A 24,623-nucleotide genomic window follows, 5' to 3' on the forward strand; every position below is an offset into this window, starting at 1 on the left:
ACTTAAGAATTACACCGGAAAACAAACAAACAAACAAACAAAAAACAAACAAAAACAAAAACAAAAAAACCCCGACTTTATACAAAATATTTCAAGGAGTTAGTTTGACTTTAAAGTATGCAGCTACTTTTAAAATGGTTGGCGAAAATCAGTTCTGTTGCTTGTTCGAATGTATTATATTTATTTAAAACTCAGTAGGATATGATTGTAATACATGATTTCAGCTTAGTAAACGTCGGCACAAAAGAAAATATTTCTAAAAAAATGTAGACAAAATTTAAGAAAATTTCAAATCGTTATGACCTTTCGCTGATTGGATTAATATAGACCATAGGGCATTTCGGGGCGAAGCCTTTTAAAGATAGCTCTATATCTATTTATCGTGAAGACATTCTTTACATGGCAGCTAGAAAGAGAAAGAGCATTTTAAATATGAGTTATAATAATATCTCACACAAATACCCATATGTAAAGTTATTTACTATATGCGTGCGATGAGATTTGTAACCAACATGAAAATTCAACGGAGCTGTCTTGAAAACACTATTCAAAAAACTTAAGGCAAAAATCTATATATGACCAAAAGAATTCCAGAAAAAAAAAAGCATTTTACTTTCGTTATCGTTGTATATATATATTTTTTTGCGCTACACACAAGCACTAGAGACCCAAAGTATGACGCTCTTGCTAGCTCCTCAATCTTCAAGTACCTCAGGTGTTTTCCGTCCACTTTCAACGTTTAGCAAAGCGTCATAACTAAGTTGTTACTGAGAGAGCCGCCTTATTGAATATCGCTTATGCTGAGTGTTTCTACGTGTTTGCGGGCGTGTTTCGGGGTCTGATCCTTAGCAGTTAACGGTTAGCGGTATACCTAATGCTAAATGTCTCTACTGTAACATTTTTGGGATTCTGAAAAAAACTGTGTTTAGGACTTGTGAAGCGTACTTGCAGGCGTAGCCTTTTCACCAAGAAGACTGAGTATGAAGTCACCTACACGTGTTGGTAGCCTTGACAACCATATCCATAGTAACCTACTGTCCCAACCAATGACATACCGTGGCTTGGGATTGGTGGAGGTCAGAGCATGCGCAATAGCGTCAATGACTTTGTAAGTGTGTGGGGAAGAGCAGATGTCCACTACACCAGACAGTATGTTTTTGACACCTTAAAAATAAGAATGAATTTATAGATTTAAAAATATCAAAAGGTCTTTTTAAACAAAAAATATATATTTGTCGAGCAAGAGATTGGGACTAAGGGCACTTTCTTGAGTTAGGCCCCTTTCTGCCCATTAACCACCACAGGTAACCCAACTGATATGAAATGATTGACTTACAGGTTTGATAGTATTGCTCTCCATACTCTTCCTTTACTTCCTTGTCAAGGCTGTCCCATAAGTCTGCCCAGCTTTTCTCCAGTATTTTAGGGTTGGTCATTTCCGTGTTAAAAAATCCGGGCTCAATGATGCTGACTTTTATTCCAAATGCTACGAGTTCACGGCGAATAGCATCACTGAACGCCTCGGCGCCATATTTGGCGACGCTGTAGGTTGCAACATTGGGCAGACACACTCGGCCTGAAAATAGACTGATCAGTTTATTGTTTAACTTATGCAAGGCTTAGCCGTACTCGAGTTTAGCCACAGGGAGCCCAACGGGGAAGGATATCAAAAAAGAGGCAAGGGGAGTGAAAGGTGGGAAAATAGAGAAAAAGATTGAGGAAAAGGAAGGGAAAGGATAAACGTGAAAGAGAGAGAAAGGAAGCGAAAAGGAGAGAAGTAAATTGCTTCAATACCTCCAATACTGACAAGGTTTACAATACGCCCTTTCGCCATCTTGACCAGAGGGAGGAACGTCTTGGTGACATCAATGAGTCCCCACAAACACACATCTGCAACTGCTTGGAATTGCTTGAGGGAGACCCAATCTGCTGGTCCGACCTCTGCTATCCCTGCATTATTCACAACTCCCCACAACCCTACGAAATAAGGAACAGAAAGAAGAAAATGAAATAAAGAAGCCTGTTGCCTGCCGCTCGTTAAAAGCTCAAAAGTCAACTTAAAACCTCTATAGGCCATTGAAAAAGTTCTTAGTAGGCTAAGTACCTTGGTCACGCGGAATAAGCGCCTTGACTTTAAGATAAACGTCTTGGACCTGTTCAGTCTTAGTAACATCGAGCCTGAAAGTAGTAATCTTGTCACTACATTCTTTCACTAGCTTTTCTTCTCCTTCACTAGTGAAACAAGCTGCTATGACGTGGAAACCAAGCTTGTCCAACCTCTCGGCCGCCATCTTCCCAAATCCACGATCACATCCAGTAATAAAGACATATTTGTCGTTGACGTTCGGTTCTTTAGGGTCGGAAAAATATTTTCTTATGATGTACAGGCATGTCAGTACCGTGATAGCAAGCGCTGCTAGTATACTAGGGTTATATAGACCAGCAATTATAGGTAGCATCGTGGAAAAAGGAGAATCGATCTTCTTCTATTAACCTAGGAAAGAGAAATGAAAAAAACGTGTTTCGTGACACCGGTTAGCATGGATTAGACTTAATACAAACACGCAAGATAAACCGACAATAAATATTTAGCGTTACCAAGAAGTTAGTTAAGATCCAATCCGGACCTTTATCTCGCTATAACTTAAGTAATTTTTCATTTAAACAACTTTTTCAAGTTATATACTTTTTTGGAGTGCCTTTGTTATATTGAGTAACTTTCAGGGTCACTATTCCATTCAACGCCCGAAGGACACCTCTGCAATAAAATACTTCAAAAACCAACAGCTTATAAAACAATTAAAAGCTCTTGAATATTTGTCAATATATGCCAACCTTGACGATATAGCTAATAAAGAAAACTGGTAGTATTTTGCTGAGAGTATAGAGCAAAGAACTAGTTCTGTAGTATGACCTCTTGCTGTCCAGCCTGTTTCCACGCTGAAGCTTCAAGCTAGGTTTTCTACCGTGACATTCATAGGTGTAGCATTTCTTTATTCAGTAATCTCAAATAACAATCATTCTTTGGCCTTTTTTTCCACAGCACGTTCAGACCCGTCATGCTATATTATAGTAGTTCAATTCTTTTTTTTTTTTTAATGTCTAAAAATTATGTTTCCGATCTTTCGAAACAGATGAGTGATGTGAAGCAGTCTCAGTACTCAGACGCCTTTAGAGGCCTTCATGCAAATAATCTTCTTCTACACTTGAGATAGCATAGTAGTTTTGTATTCTAGTTTTTAAGGTTACGAAATACTAAATGTGATCTGATATCAGAAATTATGTGTAATTTCTATACATATGGTTATGTTGAGGTCAAATATCTACAAACACCGATGAACTGGATTGCTCTTTATAAACAAGTACTCTTGATAACTACAGTAATAGTTATAAGTTTAACAGGCAGAACGGAATACTACTTTACTCTTTGTTTAACAGTAATAGTCTGATGCATAACACAAAGATATATTGATATCAAGTTATTCGAGAGAAATGATTCACAAGATTATACCAATTCTTTACCTTTTTATCTGAAGAATGACTCCTCTTCTCTGAAAAAATCCAATATATACTGGATAGATCCTGAAGCGTGGAATAATCGTCTGCCTGGGCTTCCTGTAGTTTGAAGTTCGTGCCACAGGGAATCCATACCCTTGCTTCTAACGTTATCTACTTACTTGTACCCTACACTGTAGATCTTGTTTGTCGCTGTAATTTTGGAATCTAGCGTCTTTTCTACTAAGGATATCGACTCAATATATCCTAACTGCTGGCTTCCTCTCTCTCAGTGCCAGTGGCATCATAGTCTATCAACCTCTATTAACTACAGTGGCATCGAGCACTCTGAGCATACAGTAGCACTCAGAAATGTAAGAAATAAAACGCATCTTTTAAAAGCCTATCAGATGTCTTCCATAAAAAGTCACATTTTGTTCCTTTTTTTGGGTGAAAACGATTGTTTTGACGGAAGTAGAAGCGAATACAGAATAGAAAATATCCGGTTATTAGCAAACTATGCATTGGAAGCCAGTGTGCATTCGGTCTTTGCATTGGGCGCCTTGGTTCGGAATTCGGAATTAAAAAAAAAACAAAAAACAAAAAAACAGTTATATCCAAATAACAAAGTGTATCGGAAGTCAATCAAATTCATCCATCTTAGTTCAGATTAATTAATATTTTGGTTTATTATTCATTTAAAAACTATATTATTGCAAATAGATAGGACTGAAAAAATGACACTTTTCGTTTGTGCAGGAAAAATTGTCATAGCATGTACGTACGTGTACGTGCTGTACCGTATGTTAGTATGTTAGTACCGTATGTTTGCCACTCATAAAAAAATAAATCCATTCTTATAGGAAGCCATTTCTAGTTACGACATGTTGTAAATCAGTATTAGTCTGTTGTAATCATGGCAAGAGAATATTCTCCTGGTCATGGTCATTAAATAAAATATTTAGTATAACCATTGTGTCAGTGATATTCTATTCAATATTTTATCCCCAACAATTTTTAAGAATAGTTTTGCTTATCTTGCTGGACTTTCTCTTTTTGTCTTGAACGATTCCCAGCTTTCCTCCTCGACGGGTCTTAGCGGGTTTGCAGACGAGATTATTTCATCAAAGGAAAGAAACTTGAACGGGATGGGTGAAGATCTGGGGGGGAAAAATTTGATATAAAAAATGATTATTGGTTAAAAAATTAATTCTATCCAATTTTATAAAAACGTGCGTCTTTATTCGATGATTATTGGTTAAAACATTAATTCTATCCATTTTTATAAAAACGTGCGTCTTTATTCGCAATGAATGCTTTATCGAAACTTCTAAAATAATTGTAACTCATTCATTTTGAAAATTTGATCGACGGATACCAAATCTTTCATGGTAATAAGTGAGCTATTTCTTTGGTCTGTAGCACTAGCCTTCTAATAATCTGCGCTCCACTCACGTTATATTAGTTTTTCTACTCTTTGCGACAAATATAATTTATACTTGTAGCATTTGGATGCAGTGGCGTAGAAGAGAGAGTTGGAAGGCATTCACGAGCGAAAATACCCGCCAAATCCACAGGTAGCCCAACAAAATAGGAACAAAATTTACCATTTTAGTCAAAGTTTTTAGAGGGCGCTAATCCCCGTCACCCCCCCCCCCTCCCCACTTCGCTAGTTCCCCGTTTAATCGTCAAGAAAGAAGGAAAGAACTGAAAAACCTACCGCTGCTGAGGAGGAATGGTTTCAACATCTGTAGGTAATGGACCCAGTGCTACAGCTATTTGGTGCTGTGGTTGAAATCACCAAAACAACGTTATACATGCTTGTTCTTTCAGCATAGATTCAGCATAGAATCAGCATAGATTCAGTTTTACTCACTAAATCATCCAGCTTTGTCTCTTCAAAACTCCATTCTTTGTTTTTGCTTCCATTCAGGCGAAGACAGCTATCACAAGTGACACTCTTAAATGAAAAACATTAAAATAAGCTCTCCTTTTACGCAGGTTTAAGACTCTTCAACTTTGGTGTAATGGGTTCCTAATTCAGACCACGTGTCATTCTCTTCGGAATAAGATTCTTTGTTTGAGTTGTATCCATATTCGTGTGACTTCTCATGTGCAACCGTTCAACAAAGAAATGATACTCTAGGGAATGACACATGGTCTGAAATGGGAAACAGAATACGCCCAAACTTAAAATTCAGACTTGATTGGCTTTAGGCTTTAGTCCGGTATGGTACTTCATGTATGTACAAACACATGGATCAATAAGAAAAATAAAACAATTTGGGCAGAAATGCTAGTTTGTTCACTACTCAACGATGTTATTATTATTGAAATATTTTGAACATTTTATTCTAGAGAGCCTCAGTACCATGTCATAATTCTCATATATCCAACATGGCTCATTGAAGTTACAAGAGAAACAAGCTGACCTCTTTTGACAGTTCTTGGGTTTTTAACTTGAATTCTATGGCTTGAAGGTCATGACCAATGCCAACTCCAACAGCCTTGACAAAACTTTCTTTGAGACACTGAAAAAAATCATTGTGATTGGCTGAAATCAATATACTACTGATTCTGCTGTCTCCTGATTGGCTACAGATTATGCTTTACATTGTGATTGGCTGAGTCCAATGATGCTACTGTTCTATTCTCTCTCTTGATTGGCAAACGTTTACACTGTGCTATCTGATTAGCTGATATCAATATGCTACTGTTCTGTTTTCTCTCCTGATTGGCTACAGTTTACACTCTACATCGTGATTGGCTGAGATGAATTTGATACATTTGATTCTGCTTCCTCTTCTGATTGGCTACACTTTTCACTCTACGACATGATTGGTTAACTTGAATTAAATTTTTATATTAGACCTCTTGCACTGAGTCCTAAGATGAATTGTTCTGTTGGCCAATACAATGGATCCATGTTTTTTGCATAAGAAAAGATGGCCTATTGTTTTGTCCTGCAGAACAAATTTTCTAGGAAATCAATGCAACGGGTCTATTATTTAGAGCGCTGACATAAAAATACCCAGAATCTGTAGAACATTTGTAGCTGTTTCCATTCACTGGATTGATTCTTGACAGTTGTCCATTCAAAAGGAGTGAACTGTTTCCGCATGATATGGAAGAACTTTGGCACATCTGTACCCCCTGTAAGTAAAAAGGTCAAAGGTCACAAGGTCAGTGTCAAGAATCTGTGAACAGATGGAGAAATTTTCACATCACCCAGGACTTTTTCAGAATATTGGCAATGATTTTGTAACAGGCAAAACCAAGGGTAAAAATAGTTCATCTACCTATTTATAGAAGGACAATAAAATTGCAGAGAAAGAATGAGACAAAGTGGGATAGACAAGCTGCAATGTGGCTAAATTAGTGGTGCAGAGCAGAGGGGGTTTGACAAAAGATAAAATGCTTTATGCGCCTTCTGGCGTGATGAGTCATGATGTTGATGATGAACTCAACAAAGCATGGTTCCAGAATCAAGCCATTGCTTTAAGCTGCCAATGAAGCACCTCTCAAATACTTTGTAATCTGAGACAGCTAGATGCAAATGTCATTTTCAATGTGTTCCAGTTATGGAAATCCTCATGCTGACCACACCCACCTGGATAGGTTGTCTTCATAACATCAACTCCCACTAAACAATAAAATGAGTTACAAATGTGTTTAGGATTGATTAAACAAGTTTTTATTATTAGAGGCTTTGCACCATCACATGATGGCAACCATGATAGGAGCCACAACAATAGCGCTTTTTCCCCCTGGAAAACAGACTTTTCTTTTCTCATGTAAATCAGATAAGACCAGATTAAATTGTTCCTGCCTCCTGTCATGGCTGCCATCACTTGATGGTGCAAAGCCTTTATAATATACATGGTACTATCAGCATGCCTTACCTTGTCTATGTGGTTCTGCAGCAAGTACTGTATAATCTCCCTAGCAAAGCAGGTTATTTTTTTATTAATTAGATATGCTAACAGATATTAAATAATAATTGCCATAAATCTGGCTTCTGATTCAATACAGGGTGCATATGAGAGCATGCCCAGCTAATCTGAGATAACATTTTAGCCAATTAGAACCAAGAAAATTTGCAAAACTGAGACAATTATCAAAAAGCATCAGCAATATATATATAAAAAAAAACATTCACAACCAACCTGATGAGAAACATTGAAGCTAAAACTTTTTTCTCTGGAATTTTCAACTTCATTCACCTTGATTAAAAACAAACAATGTTTTTCTGGTAATGTATTTTCACATAAAAATTACTTGCAGAAATCATTGTTTAATCTAAAAACAGTATTTGATAATAGACCTCATGAAATGGCACTGACTATTTGATCATTAATAATTATTATTGCTTATTGATTATAGTATCCTGAAACCCCAACCCTAACTAAAGAAAACCTAATCTTGAACTTTACTACGGAATAGTTCCATTTCAAATCTTACATAAAGTACTAAGGAATTTGGTCGTAATCTTACTACTTAGTAGTAAGGTCTGAGCTTAAGAAGTCTTTATACCTGAACTATTACTTACCAGGTATGGCTTTCCTTTATCTGTTCTCTCCAAATTTATTTCATCATATGGAATATTTAGCATTTCTGTGATAACTTTTCTAAGTAACAGCCTTCCAATCTAGATATATTTATAAAACCAGAATTAGGTACCATTGTTATAAAGTTAATCCTAATAATTAGAAAAAAGGTTGGTGTTTTGTTTTTGTTTTTCTCTGAAGCCAGTGTTGTGTTGTACAGTGTTGGTGCACACCACAGAATCATAATAAGTCTTTCTCTTCCATCGTCCAAGTTTTCTGAAATGATAGATTCTCCCTGCATAGCCTCACTTTCAAGCATTTTGGGATGAGTTTAAGAGGGCTCAAATGGAGTTTTTTATTCTTAATATGGAAATGAGCATGGTGTTCATTGATGAAAGTCCATACTTGAATATGGATGCCATTTCATCATCATCATGTCCTAATATAACTCTAAAACTGAAAAGATTAGGTGGTTGGGGAGTTAAGAAGGGAGGGGAGGGTGGGGTGGGGTATTAAAAATAGTAAGGGGGATGGGTGAGCAATATTTTTTTTACCAGTGATGACTTGGCATCTTTCTTGAATACAAATTTCTGAACCCTTTCCTTCTCTTCAGACTGAACACAAGACAATCCTCTCAGCCATTCCTAAAAGTGAAAACAGAGAACATTGGAGGTCCTGCATAACATATGGGATTGGGGGCTACAGAATTTTAAATAATGAATATAGAATATAACTAATTGATAGTTTCCTAAGTGTTGCTTTAAATAATTGCTAGCCCCCCCTCAAATTCTACAAAGCCCCCGGCTGAAGATTTTGCGGCATAGATTTGGATGTGGTCAAGTCGAGTTTTACCTGTTTTGTGGGCTTCCAAGCCTCTGATTTAAACGCCCAGCGAACTCCCTCCATCAGAAAAGGCCGCATCTACGCCAATAATCTGATAAAAGAATTTTAAAATCTTGCTAAAACAGTCATGTGTTAAAAGCTAATTAAACATCGCGCGTCCGCCATCTTTGTTTTGGAACAAAATTAGCTGACCAAGTAACCTGCAGGCTCGGTGTGTTCCATCAATTGAGAGAAATATGGACAGGTTTTCTTGGTGTTCTGGGTCGAATCTCTCTGTTTTCCCCGGAGAAATAGGGATTCACCAGCAAGGAAGCGTAAGAATATACGATGGAGATAACAAGGTACACTATGATGACGTACAGTGCGTTAAAATTCTTTCAAGAGCGACACAAGAATCATTCCAAAGTTCACTTGTTAAGAAGATTTGGTTCAAAGATTTTGTTTCCTTTTATTTAGACGACTTTCGACAGTGGTATGCTCAAGTTAACTACTCATAGACTGCTATGGGATGATCTTCAACAGAAGGTATTAAATTATTGACAATTCTTTTGACAAAAATTTCAATATTTTGATCATGTTCATTCCAAGCATTGCCACAAGAAGTCCAGGCCAAGTTTCTGAATTTTCAAACCACAGAATCAAAGCAGTAAAATTTCTTCTCATTTTAAAGCATTCTTTTTCAAGAGGCATGCATTTTTGTAATTGCAATACATCGGAATGCAGCTCAATTTTGAGGACACTACAATAGGTTTCCAATTCACAGGAGATTGAAATTCTTTTGTTTTTTCTCTTCATATTGAGCTCCTTTGACATATCACATGCATGGGATCTATACTATAGTAGTAAAAATACACAGGTGATTATTGAAAATCTCGCACTCTGATTGGTCGAGAAACTCACACTATCACACGATAATCACCTCCAGTGATAATCCAAAATGGCGCCCAGCCGTTTTGTTGCTGTTATCTTCTTTTTTTCCCTTTTTTTGAAAGAATCACCTGTGTATTTATACTAAAACAATTATTTGCCTCAGCCTCAGTGAATATCAGGGAATATTTACCTCGACGCTCAAAGACTCGAGTCTCGGTATAAATATTCCCTGATATTCACTTCGCCTTCGCCTTAATTGCTAAGTAGTATTGTAAATGTGAGGTTAACATTCGAGCATACAAAAGAAGCCACATTTGTTCTCAATGGCATTTGTGGCATTTCTTTTGCATTCTCATGTTAGCTTCGCGTTCAAGACAATTTTAAGAAGGGTCTATATTTTTATTTTTATGAGTACAGAAACTTAGGCTGGGTTTCCTGTGGTGACAACACAGGGATCCCAAAAGAATACTAACTCTTTATGAATATGACATTGTTTTATCCAGGATCGTGCTATTGATATTCCTTTATCACTCATCATGCGAACAGAGGAACAGGCTGCAGGATTTATGAGCAGGTAAACCTTTGTCAATAATTGGGTTCCCTGTGGTGACATGGGAAACACAGAGGTTTGTTGCTACCTTTTTAAATTTTCGATATTTCAAACTGTTATTTGTTGTCAAAATCTATTGATTGCTTTCATACTAGCGCTAAGATATCAGTGTATCTTCATCCTCCACAACCCAACAAGCCACCAGGACCTTCTGTATCCAGTCCTTATACTTATGTTAGATTTTCTTTCAAGAATGGAGGGCATTCTGAGGTTAGTGAAATGTACATGTACTTTGAGCTGTATTGATGGTTTTCATGGTGGCCATGTTGGAGGAACTTAACAAAACAATTGTCAATGAATTCTTTTGGCCGCCGTGTCTTTTGTTATTTAATTCTCTTGGGAATGGTTGAAAACCATCAATATGGCTATTCAATGATTTATATATTTTTGTCACAGTGAAAATACATTTAATGATATTAATCATGAACTTGATATATTGCTTATTCATTGCTGTTCTGTTTAATAACTCGCCCCCATTCCGAGGGTACTTGAGATGTTGAAAACACCTGACTCAATTACGTTTTGAGGGACTGTTAGCAGTATGACGTAAAGCGATTCTGCTTTTTCATTTGTGTGTCAGTTTTACAACAAACTAAATGAACAGCTCAACAAGAAAGCATGGCTTCAAAGTGGAACAAACGTAACAGAGGGCAGGGCACCATCAAAGCTAGGGGTGAGCTTATTTTATTTTATTTTCTTTCTTTTATTCTCATGATATTCATATGAGGTTACTACAGGAAGCCCATTACTAAATACATTTCTCTTATATCTTATACCTTTTTTTCTGTTCAGCCTAGAGGTGTAGGAATAGTTGGTATAGAAAGGAAGCTTGAGGAGCAATCTAAGAAGAGAGGGGATGATATCAATATGGTAAGAATTGTTATATTCTAAAGACACTGACAAATGGCTCGAACATTTGACCCAACACTCCGTCAACATTTGTTGGGTCAAATGGTCTGCCAGCGATGTTTGGCCAAAATCATGGCTCAAAATGTTGTATAATTACTGGGTGAAATCTTGGGACCATTTGTCAGGGCCTTTAGAGGTTCTTTAACTAATTGTAACCTTGTGAGCCATATGGGGTTATGCTGTTGGATAGGGTATGTTTACATTATGGTATAACATGCACTCATATTTTCATTTTACTGATTGATATTTTACTATCATGTTTTGTAGGCATTTAAAGATCTTGATGCCCTCATGGAGAAGGTAACATGATACTCATCAACAAACAGATTTTGTATCATTTTATTAATCCAATATTTCTTTTTAATAGGCAAAAGAGATGGTAGCTTTAGCTGACAAAGTTGCCTCTGCACTCGAAGAAAAGAAGGGTTCACTCACAGATGATGAGGTACCTACATCCAGGGACCATTACATAATAGAATTTTTTTGGGGGGGGGGGGGGGGGGGGAGAAGGCAAAAATTAACTGATTGGAGGAGATAAGCTCTTTACCAAAATCTTCTAACCCCACCACCCCTGAATTGACGGCCTGTACTGATTTACGAGATAAGACTTATTGACCCCAAGGATATAAGCAAGTTATTTATACAAAAGAGAAAAAAGTAGGACCAGACTAGAGGCACATGGCCTGGTCTAAAAAATCCAAAGTTTCCATTACATTTTGCTTTTAAAAGCATTTTGATCTTATTTTTTTACAGACAGTAACATTCAAGTCATATCTCCTGAGTATGGGCATAGACAATCCTGTTACTAGGTAATGTGTGCTTGAATTACAATGCAATGATCTCAACCATGACCTACTAGAATTTTTCAGTATATCACAAGATGAATTGAAACAATGATTCCAAGTTTGTCATAACATTAGCCTATGAGATGTAGCAGTTGTTTGTAGACTCAAACCATGATTGGCTGAAAGATACTAAGTGGTCCCAGTTGAAGTCAATTCTTATGTACATGAATATTTCTTTTACAGCGCAATGTCCAAATGTATGACCGGTGATAAATTTATTTGCATACATCTATGGGCTTTCGTACATTAAACTGGCACATTTCATTGCAAAGCTGGCTGGTTTTGCCAAAGGTATGGAAAAGCTTGTTTGGCAGCAAAAAGCCATTGCATAGAAGTATACAAATAAGATGTGGTCATACTATTGTGTGTCGCACTGTAATAGCTACTGACTCAGTGACTTGTTTTTCAGAGAGACTGTTGGAGCAGGAGCAAACTATCACAAAGAGCTAGCCAAAGAACTTGGCAGGTTCTTGGATAAGATTATTAAGGTGAGCTGTAAGGTTTGGGATTCATTGCTCTAAACTAGTTGTAACTAGTGTATCGCAGTGAAGTGTTTTGAGTGCCTCTTAGACCCAGAAAGGCAAGTAATTTGCATCAGGAATATTGTACTCTATCTGTACCTCCCAATTAAAACAGTTCAAAGGGTAGAGACTAGAGAAATAGCCTGGCATTTTAGATTGGAGCTTGGGACTACTGGTTTTGTCCCCAGGAAGATAGGATTTGGAGGTTTGTATTGCCACACCCTTTGTTGGCATTCACCTCTGTTCCTTATTTGTTATTTTTTTTATCAGGATGAAGGGGGGATGATGGCGTTGACAGATGTGTATTGCAGATTTAACAGAGCTAGAGGAATGGAGGTAAGACAATAAGTAAGAAAAGAGCACAAAATAATGGAAGAATATCAATTATATTTAGTAATGTATTATACCCATTTTAAAAAAAAATGATAATAATAATAATGATGATGATAATAATAATAATAATAATAATAATAATAATGGGATTAACAGTGGATTCCACAGAGTCACTCTTATTCCACTACATTCCAATAATTGGAATTTAGAATTTGAAAATTGAGCGCTCTCACAGCTGTGCCACACATGCTTCCCCAATATTCATGTTATGCTATGGGGTTTTGATTCCTGTTACTCACATTTCCAACTGTTGAAGTTAATATATTTTGATTGACAGGAAACTCTGAGGTTGTGCACTGATGATTATTTCATTTCTTTTCTAACTCTCTTTTTCAGCTTGTTTCTCCAGAAGATTTAGTGAATGCATCAAGACAATTTGAAGCCTTGAACATACCATTGAGGTACATAGACAGAGTTTTTTCTCCTGTTAATAGTCCCTTTCACAGTTCCCTGCGCCATCTTAAAAGGTAACCGTGTCTTCCCATCGAAGTGAGACGAACTGTGAGCTTGCAATGATAGGTACCTTTCACCTTGGATAATTATTCACGTCTCTGTCATTGCAAGCTCACAGTTCTTCTAACTTTGATGGGAAGACACGGTTACCTTTTAAGATCGTGCCAGGAACTGTAAAGGGGACTATTCCTGAGAGAATTACATTTTTATTGTCACACACACACTTTAAAAACTGTTCCGCTGTCCCTGCCAAGCCACTTGAGAGTCTAACCATTTGCAGATATGTGTAGTTACGACCTAGAGTCAGCACTTTCATTTTAAGATGAACCTACGACCTCCCGCGCGAAAGTCCGATGCTCAACCAACTGAGCTAACCATGTTTCTGACCCTTGGGTTTTCCAGCATTCTGCTTGAATGAGTAAAATTCTTACGTGTTTTGAATGGAGTGTACCGTCATCATGCCGCGTACACTTAGGTGAGAAACTGCTATTAAATCATGTTAAGTATCTGATTGATTTTTCAGGCTGCGTTCCTTTGATAGTGGTGTCCTTGTCATACAATCAATATCCCACAGTGATGAAGAGGTTATCAAGAAAACTAAGGAGCTGGTGGGTTCACAGTTGTGCTCATGCATCTTGTCTGCATTTTCCCAAGGATTCGTATCACGCAGTTATTTATATGAGTGTTTCACGCATATTTGATTGATTTCTTTTAGCTTGATGATAAAGGATCTCTTACAGCAGAAGAACTGGCTAGTGTAATTAAATTATCTGTCATGCTTGCGAAAGAAAGGTATGTGATAAAATGAAGGATTGATGGATTAGGGAATCAAGGATCGCGTAGAGTTTGTTAGGTCTCTCCCTTGAATATTGTCAGGGATTATCTGGTTTTCCTCCCTACACAAACCTTAACAAGCCAAATTTCAATTCGATCTGTGAGTTGAATGGACAAAACGATGAAGGAATGGACAAATTATTGAACGATAAAATAAATGAATGCACGTTTTAGAATAACGGATGAAGGGTGAGAAAACAAATAAATAAATGAACAAAGACTGAACCAGGGTTAAACTTTGAGAATATAAAAGCAGATATAACTAGCTAAAAACTAGTGTGAGCTGCGTCGGTGTTTCTAATGAAACAGTAATGATAAAAAGTTAAATTATACACCGTGAAAGGATGAAAAAACTTACTGACGATTCGGACGCTAGTCCTTCGTCGGAGTAAAAGAGCTCTTTACCTTTTTATCATTACTGAATATAAAAGCAACGAAGGAACGAATGAAATAAGGCATTATCCATCGACTAAAGGTGCTGACACACGGTGCAACATTGCACGCAACATTGCAAGCAACAAATTTGAATCATGGTGACAGACATTGCAACAAAATCACGCAACATCGTTTATCTCAGCCTGCTATGTTAAGATATTTAGTCAGCAGTTATAAATTTGGTGCAAGCTGATTGGCTGGAAATTTCAAAATGTTGCAGGTAATATTGCAGCCATGTTCACACGATGAAATTTGTTGCGCGCAAGAGTAAAGAGCGATTCAACTTCAGATTTGTTGCATGCAACGATGCGTGCAACAAGTTTGGGGTAGACACACGCTGCAACAGTACTGTTACACACAATGTTGCATGCAATGTTGCACCGTGTGTCAGCACCTTAACCGACCAAACGACCAATCAAATAAATGAATTAACAAACGACTTAATGAACGAATAAATACGCTAATGAAGGAGTTTACGAGTGAATGGATGAAGGAAGGAATGAGTGAGTGAGTACGTAAAAAAACAACAGAAAAGAATAAACTTGTTAAAACGAATTCGTAAATTATTGTATTTTTTCTCTTTCATAGACTAATCGTGACAGAACAAGCAGGCAAAGCATGTCGGGATGACAGCGTGGAAGGACTTCGATTCTATCCCAATCTATTCACAGAAAGATCGTCTTGATCTGCTCATCCAGAGTACGCTCTGTAAAATACGTTCCTCTCTCCAGGGGCAGAGCCGAGTTGAGGTTTGGGAGGGGGTGGGGGTCAGTCCAAAAAAAGTCTTATTTTTGGTTTTCAGAATTTTAATTCCCATAAGTGCAAGGCTTAGTAGTATGGGTGGCTATGGCTTACTCAGTATTTGGGTGCATGGAGACCCAATAATCCCCTCCCCCCCCAATCCTTCCCCTCCTCCAATTCTTAGGATAGTGTAAATATGTTTGGAATTTATATTAATTAATGGTCACATTATAATGAAATAAAAAGAATAATGAACTGATAGCGTTTTGTTAGTTTTGTTTTAGGTCAAAACAGTGGTCCAAAATAGAGTCCCTATTTTATCGTTTTAGATGTTTAGGTCCCAGTTAAAACCCCCTCCCCTTTCAGAGATCTGTTTAATGCTCAATACTGGGTGTCTTTAGTATAAACTATTTCTCTACATAAATACATTGATTAGTATGCCAACAGACAGAACATTCATTTGAGGGATTTTAATTTTCGAGATATTTGAGACGAATAAAGGTTACCCCCAGCGCCGGTTAGCTGAACGCAGTCTAACCGCAAGCCCTCCCCTGGATTGTTTTGGGCTACCTGTGTTGGAGGATCTCGAACGAGACAGTTCACGTGAGCAGGAAGCGACATTTATTTAATACTAGTAAGATGGTGTCCTCGGAAGAAATCTAAATATTTTTAATTCCTACAAGCATTCCTGGTGCAAAGAAGAAATGGGAAAAAGTTATTCCTTTTTGCTCTCCTACATTCCGATCCAAAACTTGTGATCAAAGTTTGAAAATCCAAAATGGCGTCGTCTTTTGAAGCAACAAACGTGACGACTACAGCTAAACCAACAGAATTGACTCCAAGATGCCCATTCTTGACTCATAATGGATATGATTCACAAAATAATCAGTACTTCTGTGATTATGAATCCTGGGCGTATGGTTTGTTCGCAATAGCTTGTCTCCTTTTGATTCTGGTACCTTTAGTCTTGATTATTTGTTTCGTGGTCAGGAAGAAGAACAAGAGGAGGATTGAACGAAGGTTAAGAAGTACTCTTAGCAGTAATAGTCATTCTAGCTCTGAGGTTCCTTATCAGGTAATTTATGTTCTACACAAATGCTTCTAAAACTCACATGATGTAGTGTAAACATCAGACACCAATGAACAAGTCTAAAAAAGAGACTTAAACTTGGGTAAAAATTTTGAAAGTTAAATATAGTAAAATTTATCTAAAACTACATCACAGTCAAAGTGATAGATTACGTAATCCACAACAGAAATATAATCCTGTATCCTGTATTAATCCGTTAATTTAATTGTAATATAATGTGTGTATGTCTGGACATGGGAAACAATGCATACGTCACTAGAGCAAAGGCATGTTTGGTGGTGGGGGCTGAGGGAGAGAGAACTGTACAGCAAAATTCTCTTATAATTCATCTCTCATAACCACCATTTGGACAGTGGTCCATATTTTAAAAAGGATTGACCTGTTTTTTATTTACCTTTGTAATAAATATTCTTTACAAGGGGACAAAATGGTTCTGAGAGTAAAAAGTGGTGCAGTTAAACCAGACCAACTGTACTGAGTTCGGTTGTATGAAGGGTGTATAGCACTATCCGGCAGATAAATCCTTATCCAGTGGATAAGTCGATGCTCTTACCCAATAAATTCATCCACTGGATAAGATTTATCCATCGGATAACGCTATCCAGGCTTAGTACGACCGGGCCCTACAGCCTGGTATAAAATGATGTATATCTATTTGTAGCATAACTTTGTAGCACATCTTTCTGTTCTAAAGCCTTTAATGCGTGATAGCCGCAAGACCTATGGTGCAGTAGAACATGAAGCTTCTTCATCTAGACTTTGTGAGTGAGACTCTAAACTTAATTCAGAAAATATAAAATCTATTACTTTTATTCTTTTCACTGTGTGGGGTACATGTCTTGTTCTGTGCATGCCTGGAGGATGTACGATACAAAGTTCCTGATTATTCATTCAAGTTCAGAGAGCATAGTGAGGGAGGCTAGTACATTTTAAAGTCTTATAGGCCTCACAAACTTCTAATCTTATGTATACTAAGTTTCCAATCTAATCCGACTATACTTACATTGTATTCATGATCCTGAAGGTTACAGATTTTAATTGACTATTTGGATGAGATGGCAGCCATCTAGGATTGCAAGACATTATGGGGCATCCAGGGGGCAAACAAAGCTTTGTGACATTGATTGAGATTAACAGTTCACCACAAGAAAATACAACAAAAGATGAAATTAAGATGGCACATCGATCACCTTAAACAATAATAGAAAGACAAACATGCGGAACTCTAAATATTTTCTGTCATCTTTGTTTTATTTTGTCCCCTGGCAAGATGGCTGCTGTATTTTTGAAGTAGTCCATTGATATTATATGATATACAACCAAGAGAAACAGATATCTATTATACTCATGCAAGTTTTTTATACTATATGTCTAATTTTACAGCTACAAATGAAGAAAGTGCAAGTGAAGCACCCAGTCAGCAACAGGATAATACAAGTACCACATCTAGCAAAGCCAGCCTCTACCCTAACTACGACCAAGCCTCTCTTGATTTAAGAAATGCATCTGCTGTTAATGCCCCAAAACATTCTGAGGTGTTTGCGAAAAATTATAGTCAAAATTCCAAGAATAACGTTATTAGCCCACATGCTTCAACAAATTTGGTGACAGACTCAATTTCCCCATCAAGAGATGTACCAAATAAAGCTAGATCTCCTATATATGCTGTTCTAGAAGAACCTTCCCCCAAAAAGCCTTCATTAGAAACAAAACAAGAACAAATTCCATCAGAACTAAAATCACCAGAAAATAATGCTATTATCGTACCAGAGATACCAGAGAATAATCACAAAAATGAAAATAATGAAAAACTGCCTGATGAGGAAAAGAACACAGTTGTTGAAAGGCTTGATGACTTGTACACTCTTCCAGAGGTTAGCTATGCTTCAAATAAGGGACCAATTGGCACACCGCAGGAGGATTTAGTGCCCTCATCAACAGACTCAGTTAGTAGAGAAAGTTCACCAGTTTATAACGTTTTAGAGCGACCATTACCAGATATCCCTGAAATGGAGAAAAATCCAGAAACTAAAGATACTGTAGAGGAGCAATTGGAAGATGGTAAAATTTGTAGAGATAATGACAGTGATGGTACTAGACTGAGTGCTGAATGTACAGACACCCCTGATGAAATATACACACCTCTTCTACCACCCAGAAAACGATCCTCTGGCAATGACACATCAGATGGTACTGATTCTGGGGTTTACCAGGCATTAACACCAAAAACACGAGAGTGGCTCACATCAAGGACAGTAAGTATAGAGGATTTGAAAAAATAATGGGAGGATTGCATGTTGAAAATGGTGTGTAACTTGTACTACTGTGGAATTCCTGGAAGGAATGTCTTAAACAGTGGATGGGAATTTGAGATATTTAAGGAAACTCATTAAGTACAGTCTTACCAAGATTTCTTTCTTTAGGACTATGAGGAGTTTCTTCTGGAAATCATCAAAAGTTTTCCAGAAGAAAAGAGAAATGGAGCTTTTATAGTGCGTGATTCTGTAACTGACCCAGGATCAAAGGTATGAAAAAATCAAACTTTTAAATTTCTCACAACATATTTGATTTTCTTTGAACAGACCTCTTGTATGTGACTTCAAAGGAGCTCAATTTGGAGGACAAAACAAAAAAATTTCAATCTTCTGAGAATTGCAAACCTATCATAATTTCCTCCAAATTGAGCTGCATTCTGACATACTGCAAGGGGTCTATGGTTTTATTCTGTGCAATGAAAGAAAATGTTGGTTCCCTGCAGAAAAAAATAGTGGTTTGGGCTTCCTGGGTTATGGGGATTGTTTCTTGTTTGACCATGTTTGGATTTCAAATGAATAAAATAAAGAAAATGAATAATTTTTGTTATTTTAAACCAAGGCTTTAACTGTGTACAACAAGTCATCGAATAGTGGAAAAGAGGTCTTTAACTTTAAGGTAAGATATTATAAAATTAAATGGTGATAAATATAATTCAGGCCAGGTTAAAATCGAGACAATGCTGGCCGGCAGTCTTGCTCCATGGTAGCAGCAGTATGGGGTACCCAGAAGAATTTACAGGACTGGTTATACACGTCATCCAACCCTTGACCCTGGTTTGCCTGATTGTAGGCGATTAAACGCTTTACTTAGTGGATCAAAGATATTATTATACCCCTCCCTCCTTTCCCATGTAATGGTTATTATTGTCTATGTGGTTTGTCCAGATAGGTATATAATTTTTACTGATTAAGTCTACTTGTGACGGGTGCCAGAAGTGGACTGTGGCAGGGTTGTCATAGTGATCTTCTGGAGGGACCTGCTACGTCAGTCCCTCGCATGTGGCACCCAACCTCATTTATTGGCAATGGATTTAAGATTGAAGATTAACCTACCTAACTGGTATAAGTATAAGATCCTAGATTTCTATATCATTCAGTTTGCTTCCAGCCCACTAATAAACCCCATCTTGCCTGTCATTTTTTAAGGTGTTCTTTAATGATAAAGGACAGGTCTACTTGGCCAAGAGTACCAAGAGGTTTACAAGTCTAGAGGAACTCTTGCAATACCTCAGGTATCAGATATTAATGACCAACCCCCTAAATGACAACTATGGACCCCCTAATAGACCAGTTTTGAGTTTCAAATTACCGGTGTTCCTTGATTACAGACTCATTTACTCAGGGTTAGCCTCGAATCAGTGTTCTAAATACTCACAAATACCAACAATTAAGTAAAGAATGCACAACTTCAACATTACAAACACTTTGAATTTCCACGGACCTTGACTGGAACACGTGAATATTCTGCACAAAATTGAGGCTAACCCTGTGTATGTGTAAATGAGTCTGTAATCAAGAAACACAGGGGGTAATTTGGAACCCACAAATAGTCAATTAGATGAGACTCAAATTAATGAAAATCCTGGAACCCCCTGACAGTGTGTAAGTTTTTTGGAACTTACTAGGGGTGGGATGGGCATTTTTTTTCACATTTTGATTTAAGGAATTGTGAGAATTTTATTCCTTATTCTAATTTCATTGGATTTTAGGACAAACAAAGATATGCTTCCCTGCACACTAACAAGCCAAGTCAATTGATAGTTGTTTTTAATTCAATGTGAAAAAATGTTCTTACTTTTTCCCCCCCTGTTATTTTGGAACCCACCCCCCTTTGAAAATCCTGCATCTTGCATTGCACCTGTGTAAACTTACCATTTATTGTTTTTGCCCATGATAATTTACATTGCTAACTGAAAAACCGTGGGCACTAGAAAATATCCCAAAAATGTTCTATTGTTCTTTAGCCAATCACAATTGACTTTCTAACCACAAGATAATGGAAAGATAAAACTAACGCTTCTGATTGGTTAAGAAACATTCTTGACATTTCTAGGCACCCACGGTTTTTCAATTCGCACTGTAACAAGTCCTGGTAGTTAAGCTTTTTCTGTTTATTTGAAATAGTGATTTTCCCTTTTTTAAAGTGGGCAGGTGTACAGTGCCACTTGCATTAACACTAAACTTCCTCCCTGCTTTGTAAAGCACATGAATATTATTACCATTCATTTCATGTGCATTGACCTATCACAAGAATAGACTTTTTTGAATTTGTGAAAAACCGCTGTGTTCCTTGCTTACAGCCTCATTTTAACTTCAAACTATTCACAAATACCAATGATAAAGTAAACAATGCACAGCTTAGCAATACAAATGCTTTGAAACACTGCACAAAATCATGGCTGAACCTGCAAAAAATGAATCTGTAGTGAAGGAAGAGCGGTATTTTATGAAAAGGTCTGTACGGTATTCCACCATCACAATAAAATATGGTACATTTAACTTGAGCTACAAAATTAATTTGATAGTGTAGTTCCTATTCATTTGCATTGAATTAAGGAAATCTACCATATGTTAAATGGTTAACTATTCGAAGGTTTTGCTGTCATTTATGTAGCACAGCAAAGGTTGAATGTTTTCTAATATTTATTAAGGCATTATTCAATAATAATAACAATAATAATGATAATAATAGAAATGTACAGCGTAGAAATAAAATAATTTTTATTAGAATAAAATGATTTGAATTGTGTGGCCTCTGTTTGAACATTATTTTAAGCAGACATGCTTTCTCTGTTGTGTAGAAAATGCATTAGAACCTGAACATTATTCACCAAGACACTGATCTTTAATGTTTGGCAATTAGGAGCAGAAACAATGCTCATCGTGTATACCCAAAAGCTATGGGAAATATGATGAAATAGTTCTTATTTTGATTTAGTAAAGACAATGCGGATGCTTCAACAGTCTTGGAATTATTCAGGAATATTTAGCGTACTGTAGAGTAGAAAGCACTGTTGTGCATTGATGGGTACATGTTATTGCCTGGTAACTGATTGACTTGGATCTCAGTAAATTGTTGTGATGGATCCTTTGTCATGCTGGAGTCTGGTGAAAGAGATCAAAAATGTTTTAGCTGTAGCTAGGATACATGGTAGCCAATCGTTTCATTACATGTCAATTTCATTACAGGTCCTTTCGTTACATGTGTTGGTCAGTTGGGTAAATGTGTATGGTCATTTTGGTACATACATACAAACTTCCTATGTTATATGTTACCTTCCTCTAACATCTGGTTAACCAATTCTTCTTTATCTTTGTATTTTTTGTGATCAATGTTTTGTCTTGGTGCGAGTCTTGGACAAAGTTCACCCAGAGTTGGTCTTATTCCAAACCGTTCTGCAGAAAAAAAAAATCCAATCCAAAGCATTCAAATATGTCTTGTTATTCAAAAAAGACTACCATTGCAAAGTCTAAGATTATTTTTCCCTAATGAATTGTGGATGTTTTGAGATAGCAAGGCCTACCCTACTGGTACTTGGTTGTGGGTTTACTAACTATGGATTAAGAACAAAAGATTCATATTTAGTAATATTGTTACTAACTTGGATCATCAGTCCTTTCTTGTCTCCTGTGCTCGATATGGTTATTGATAATGGACTGAGCCTGAAAAACAAAACAAGTCATTAACACCCAATTTACAGCCTGAGCTAGCGAGGCTAAGTTAGTGCAGTGCATGTAACTGATGATTAAGAGGACGGCAATAGAATGGATTTTATTAACCTGTGAAACAAAGTGCACTAATTAAATTACAACTGGGCCCTAGAGCGAAGTAGTGTTAAATATGCTACAGACTTTGATTCACAAGTTTATGAAAAACACTATAGTTTGATCCTTGGGCAGAGTTGACAAACAGCATTTTATTGAGCCTCTAAGGCAGTAACAAAAGAAAAGTCAAACTTCTATCTTATAGTCAGAGTCATTAGGATACTCTTGTTTGAGAAGTGAACCAAAATATGAAAAGTGGTCAATCCTGGTACGTTGAGCAGTGAAAAAATGGCACTGGCACCACACCCCTCCCAACTAAATCAGATGAACCAATGCATAGTTTTGTAGTTTCGATTGACATTTACCTTTTGTTGACAAAGTATTCGATCTGGATCTGTAACTAATTCAGTGTTTGCCAAGTTGTTTTTTATTGCCTGAAAGAATAAATGCATTTAAGATTTTCCACATTCCCTGGAAACAAAAATACAGTTTCACAGAATGGATCTCTGTGGCATTCTAAGGTTTAAATATGAGAAAGATTCCATAAACAAACTAACCATTGAAGCAGTAGATCTAGCATGAGCTGGTAGCTGAGTCTGGTATCTCCTGTCACTAAAGTCTGGTTCATCCTCAATCACTGTAACCTTGACACTAAAGTAAATAAAATATGACAGATAATATTATATAGTCATAACAAACATTTCTAGAGATAGCAGTCTGGCAAATTGTTGCCTCATAGTAAAGGGGGGGGGGGTAGAGTTTCTAAGTGTGGGGAAGGTGATGGTAGCTGTGATGGTGATGGGGGAGGGGAGGGGGGTTGTTTGATTTGAGTATCAATTCTCCTCTGTGAAAATCCTTACAATCTTACAGATGCATAGTTTTTGTTAGAAGGTTAATATGACAATAACCTGAATTATTTTAGGATTTCTCAAAAATATTCATTAGATTTTTACCTTCTATTTGTGAGGATAGTGTAGACTTTCTCTATCAACATGGCAGCCGCCCTTGGCTTGCAGTGAATTGTTCCTTCTACGATGTCTTTTGGTATATCAAATCCTTGGTTCAAAAAGAACTGGAAAATAATAGAAATACTTTTAAACACTACAACAATGACTGTTACTAGCATTTCATAGGACTGGAATAAAATTAAGATTAATTCAAATAGACAATTGGACTGTAGTCTTACTCGTTGAAGTTGTTCCCAATTTCCTAGCTTTGTTTTGAGCGATGTTCCATTTTCATAAGAGTGCATTGTCACCTCCTGAGGAAAATACCACGAGAATATCTCTGCCACAAGGTATCCGTTGGAGAAATCCCTGAAAAAATAATAAAACAAAGCCACCATATTTATCTTCACATTCGAAGAATTCTTTTTCAAAACACAAAGAATTTGAGCTCTAAACGCCGTATTTCAATCGTATTTTTACCTTCTGGTATTCCTTACTGTATGAGTAAGGTCTAAACTTTGTATCCATTTTAAAATCTCTCTTGGAAGGCCGCTCATTTTGAAAGGTTGTCTTTAACTTTTTTGCTTTCTTGTTTAAAATGGCGCTGATCATCTGAGTTTGTAATCTTCCTTGTTGCTATAGCGACGAGTTCGTGACCGCGGGCTCTTAACTAAGCCCCAGCTTTTTCACGGCTTTTCCCTAGAATAAACAAGACATTTCAAAAATTCCACGTGTGTGTTTTGATTTTATTGTTAAATTTTTTTCAAATGGCTACTTTTCTTCGATATTTATTATACAGTAATCGTTTTAAAAGATAGATCAGATGGAGAAAAATTTGGACATTCCGAAAAACAAACATATGAATGGAAAAAAATGAATTATGAAGTCAATGTAAATTGACCCAGGATCAAGTAATTGATATCAGATTTTTAAATCCGAGTAATTTTTTGTCGTATTGTTTTGGTAATTACTAATTTAGATGTACTGAAATGACTCTGATTGACCTGCAG

The 24,623-nt window shown here is 36.9% G+C and overlaps 5 protein-coding genes across 6 annotated transcripts; 2 read left to right on the forward strand and 3 right to left on the reverse strand.

The window, feature by feature from the left end:
• Positions 1-161: 161 nt before the first annotated feature.
• LOC116304338 (short-chain dehydrogenase/reductase family 9C member 7) lies at positions 162-4,027 on the reverse strand. Of its 2 annotated transcripts, XM_031714059.2 has the most exons (5): positions 3,523-4,027; positions 2,105-2,494; positions 1,795-1,977; positions 1,337-1,576; positions 162-1,164 (listed from the first exon to the last, which is right to left on the reverse strand). In XM_031714059.2, exons 2-5 carry the CDS (start codon positions 2,457-2,459, stop codon positions 926-928), a joined length of 1,017 nt encoding a protein of 338 aa, XP_031569919.1. In that variant the 5' UTR covers positions 2,460-2,494; positions 3,523-4,027; the 3' UTR covers positions 162-925. The 2 variants fall into 2 exon arrangements, with proteins under 2 accessions (XP_031569919.1, XP_088895297.1); XM_089039171.1 differs by lacking the exon at positions 3,523-4,027 and having other exon boundaries at positions 2,105-3,444.
• A 132-nt stretch (positions 4,028-4,159) lies between these two features.
• On the reverse strand, positions 4,160-9,050 carry LOC116304339 (L-aminoadipate-semialdehyde dehydrogenase-phosphopantetheinyl transferase). The gene is made up of 11 exons (XM_031714061.2): positions 8,895-9,050; positions 8,597-8,686; positions 8,045-8,143; positions 7,662-7,718; positions 7,398-7,437; positions 7,106-7,138; positions 6,527-6,648; positions 5,928-6,026; positions 5,372-5,455; positions 5,216-5,280; positions 4,160-4,655 (listed from the first exon to the last, which is right to left on the reverse strand). Exons 1-11 carry the CDS (start codon positions 8,961-8,963, stop codon positions 4,529-4,531), a joined length of 885 nt encoding a protein of 294 aa, XP_031569921.1. The 5' UTR covers positions 8,964-9,050; the 3' UTR covers positions 4,160-4,528.
• A 54-nt stretch (positions 9,051-9,104) lies between these two features.
• LOC116304337 (vacuolar protein-sorting-associated protein 36) lies at positions 9,105-15,757 on the forward strand. Its single transcript, XM_031714058.2, has 15 exons — positions 9,105-9,226; positions 9,342-9,410; positions 10,259-10,329; positions 10,461-10,575; positions 10,946-11,038; positions 11,158-11,235; positions 11,542-11,574; positions 11,642-11,719; positions 12,028-12,083; positions 12,529-12,607; positions 12,911-12,976; positions 13,370-13,434; positions 14,010-14,094; positions 14,202-14,278; positions 15,344-15,757. Exons 1-15 carry the CDS (start codon positions 9,122-9,124, stop codon positions 15,438-15,440), a joined length of 1,167 nt encoding a protein of 388 aa, XP_031569918.1. The 5' UTR covers positions 9,105-9,121; the 3' UTR covers positions 15,441-15,757.
• A 322-nt stretch (positions 15,758-16,079) lies between these two features.
• Positions 16,080-21,652, forward strand: LOC116304342 (uncharacterized). Its single transcript, XM_031714066.2, has 7 exons — positions 16,080-16,571; positions 17,281-17,347; positions 17,970-18,841; positions 19,010-19,111; positions 19,461-19,517; positions 20,048-20,133; positions 20,611-21,652. The coding sequence occupies exons 1-7, from the start codon at positions 16,275-16,277 to the stop codon at positions 20,657-20,659; spliced, it is 1,530 nt and encodes a 509-aa protein (XP_031569926.2). The 5' UTR covers positions 16,080-16,274; the 3' UTR covers positions 20,660-21,652.
• Positions 21,606-24,227, reverse strand: LOC116304343 (spermatogenesis-associated protein 4). Its single transcript, XM_031714067.1, has 8 exons — positions 24,094-24,227; positions 23,853-23,982; positions 23,620-23,738; positions 23,224-23,317; positions 23,032-23,100; positions 22,504-22,564; positions 22,178-22,297; positions 21,606-22,006 (listed from the first exon to the last, which is right to left on the reverse strand). Exons 1-8 carry the CDS (start codon positions 24,168-24,170, stop codon positions 21,888-21,890), a joined length of 789 nt encoding a protein of 262 aa, XP_031569927.1. The 5' UTR covers positions 24,171-24,227; the 3' UTR covers positions 21,606-21,887.
• Positions 24,228-24,623: the final 396 nt, after the last annotated feature.

Source organism: Actinia tenebrosa, unplaced genomic scaffold (assembly GCF_029948245.1).
Source record: "Actinia tenebrosa isolate PJP-AT-01 unplaced genomic scaffold, QUT_ActTen_1.0 PGA_scaffold6__47_contigs__length_16458017, whole genome shotgun sequence".
Taxonomy (NCBI): Eukaryota; Metazoa; Cnidaria; class Anthozoa; order Actiniaria; family Actiniidae; genus Actinia; species Actinia tenebrosa.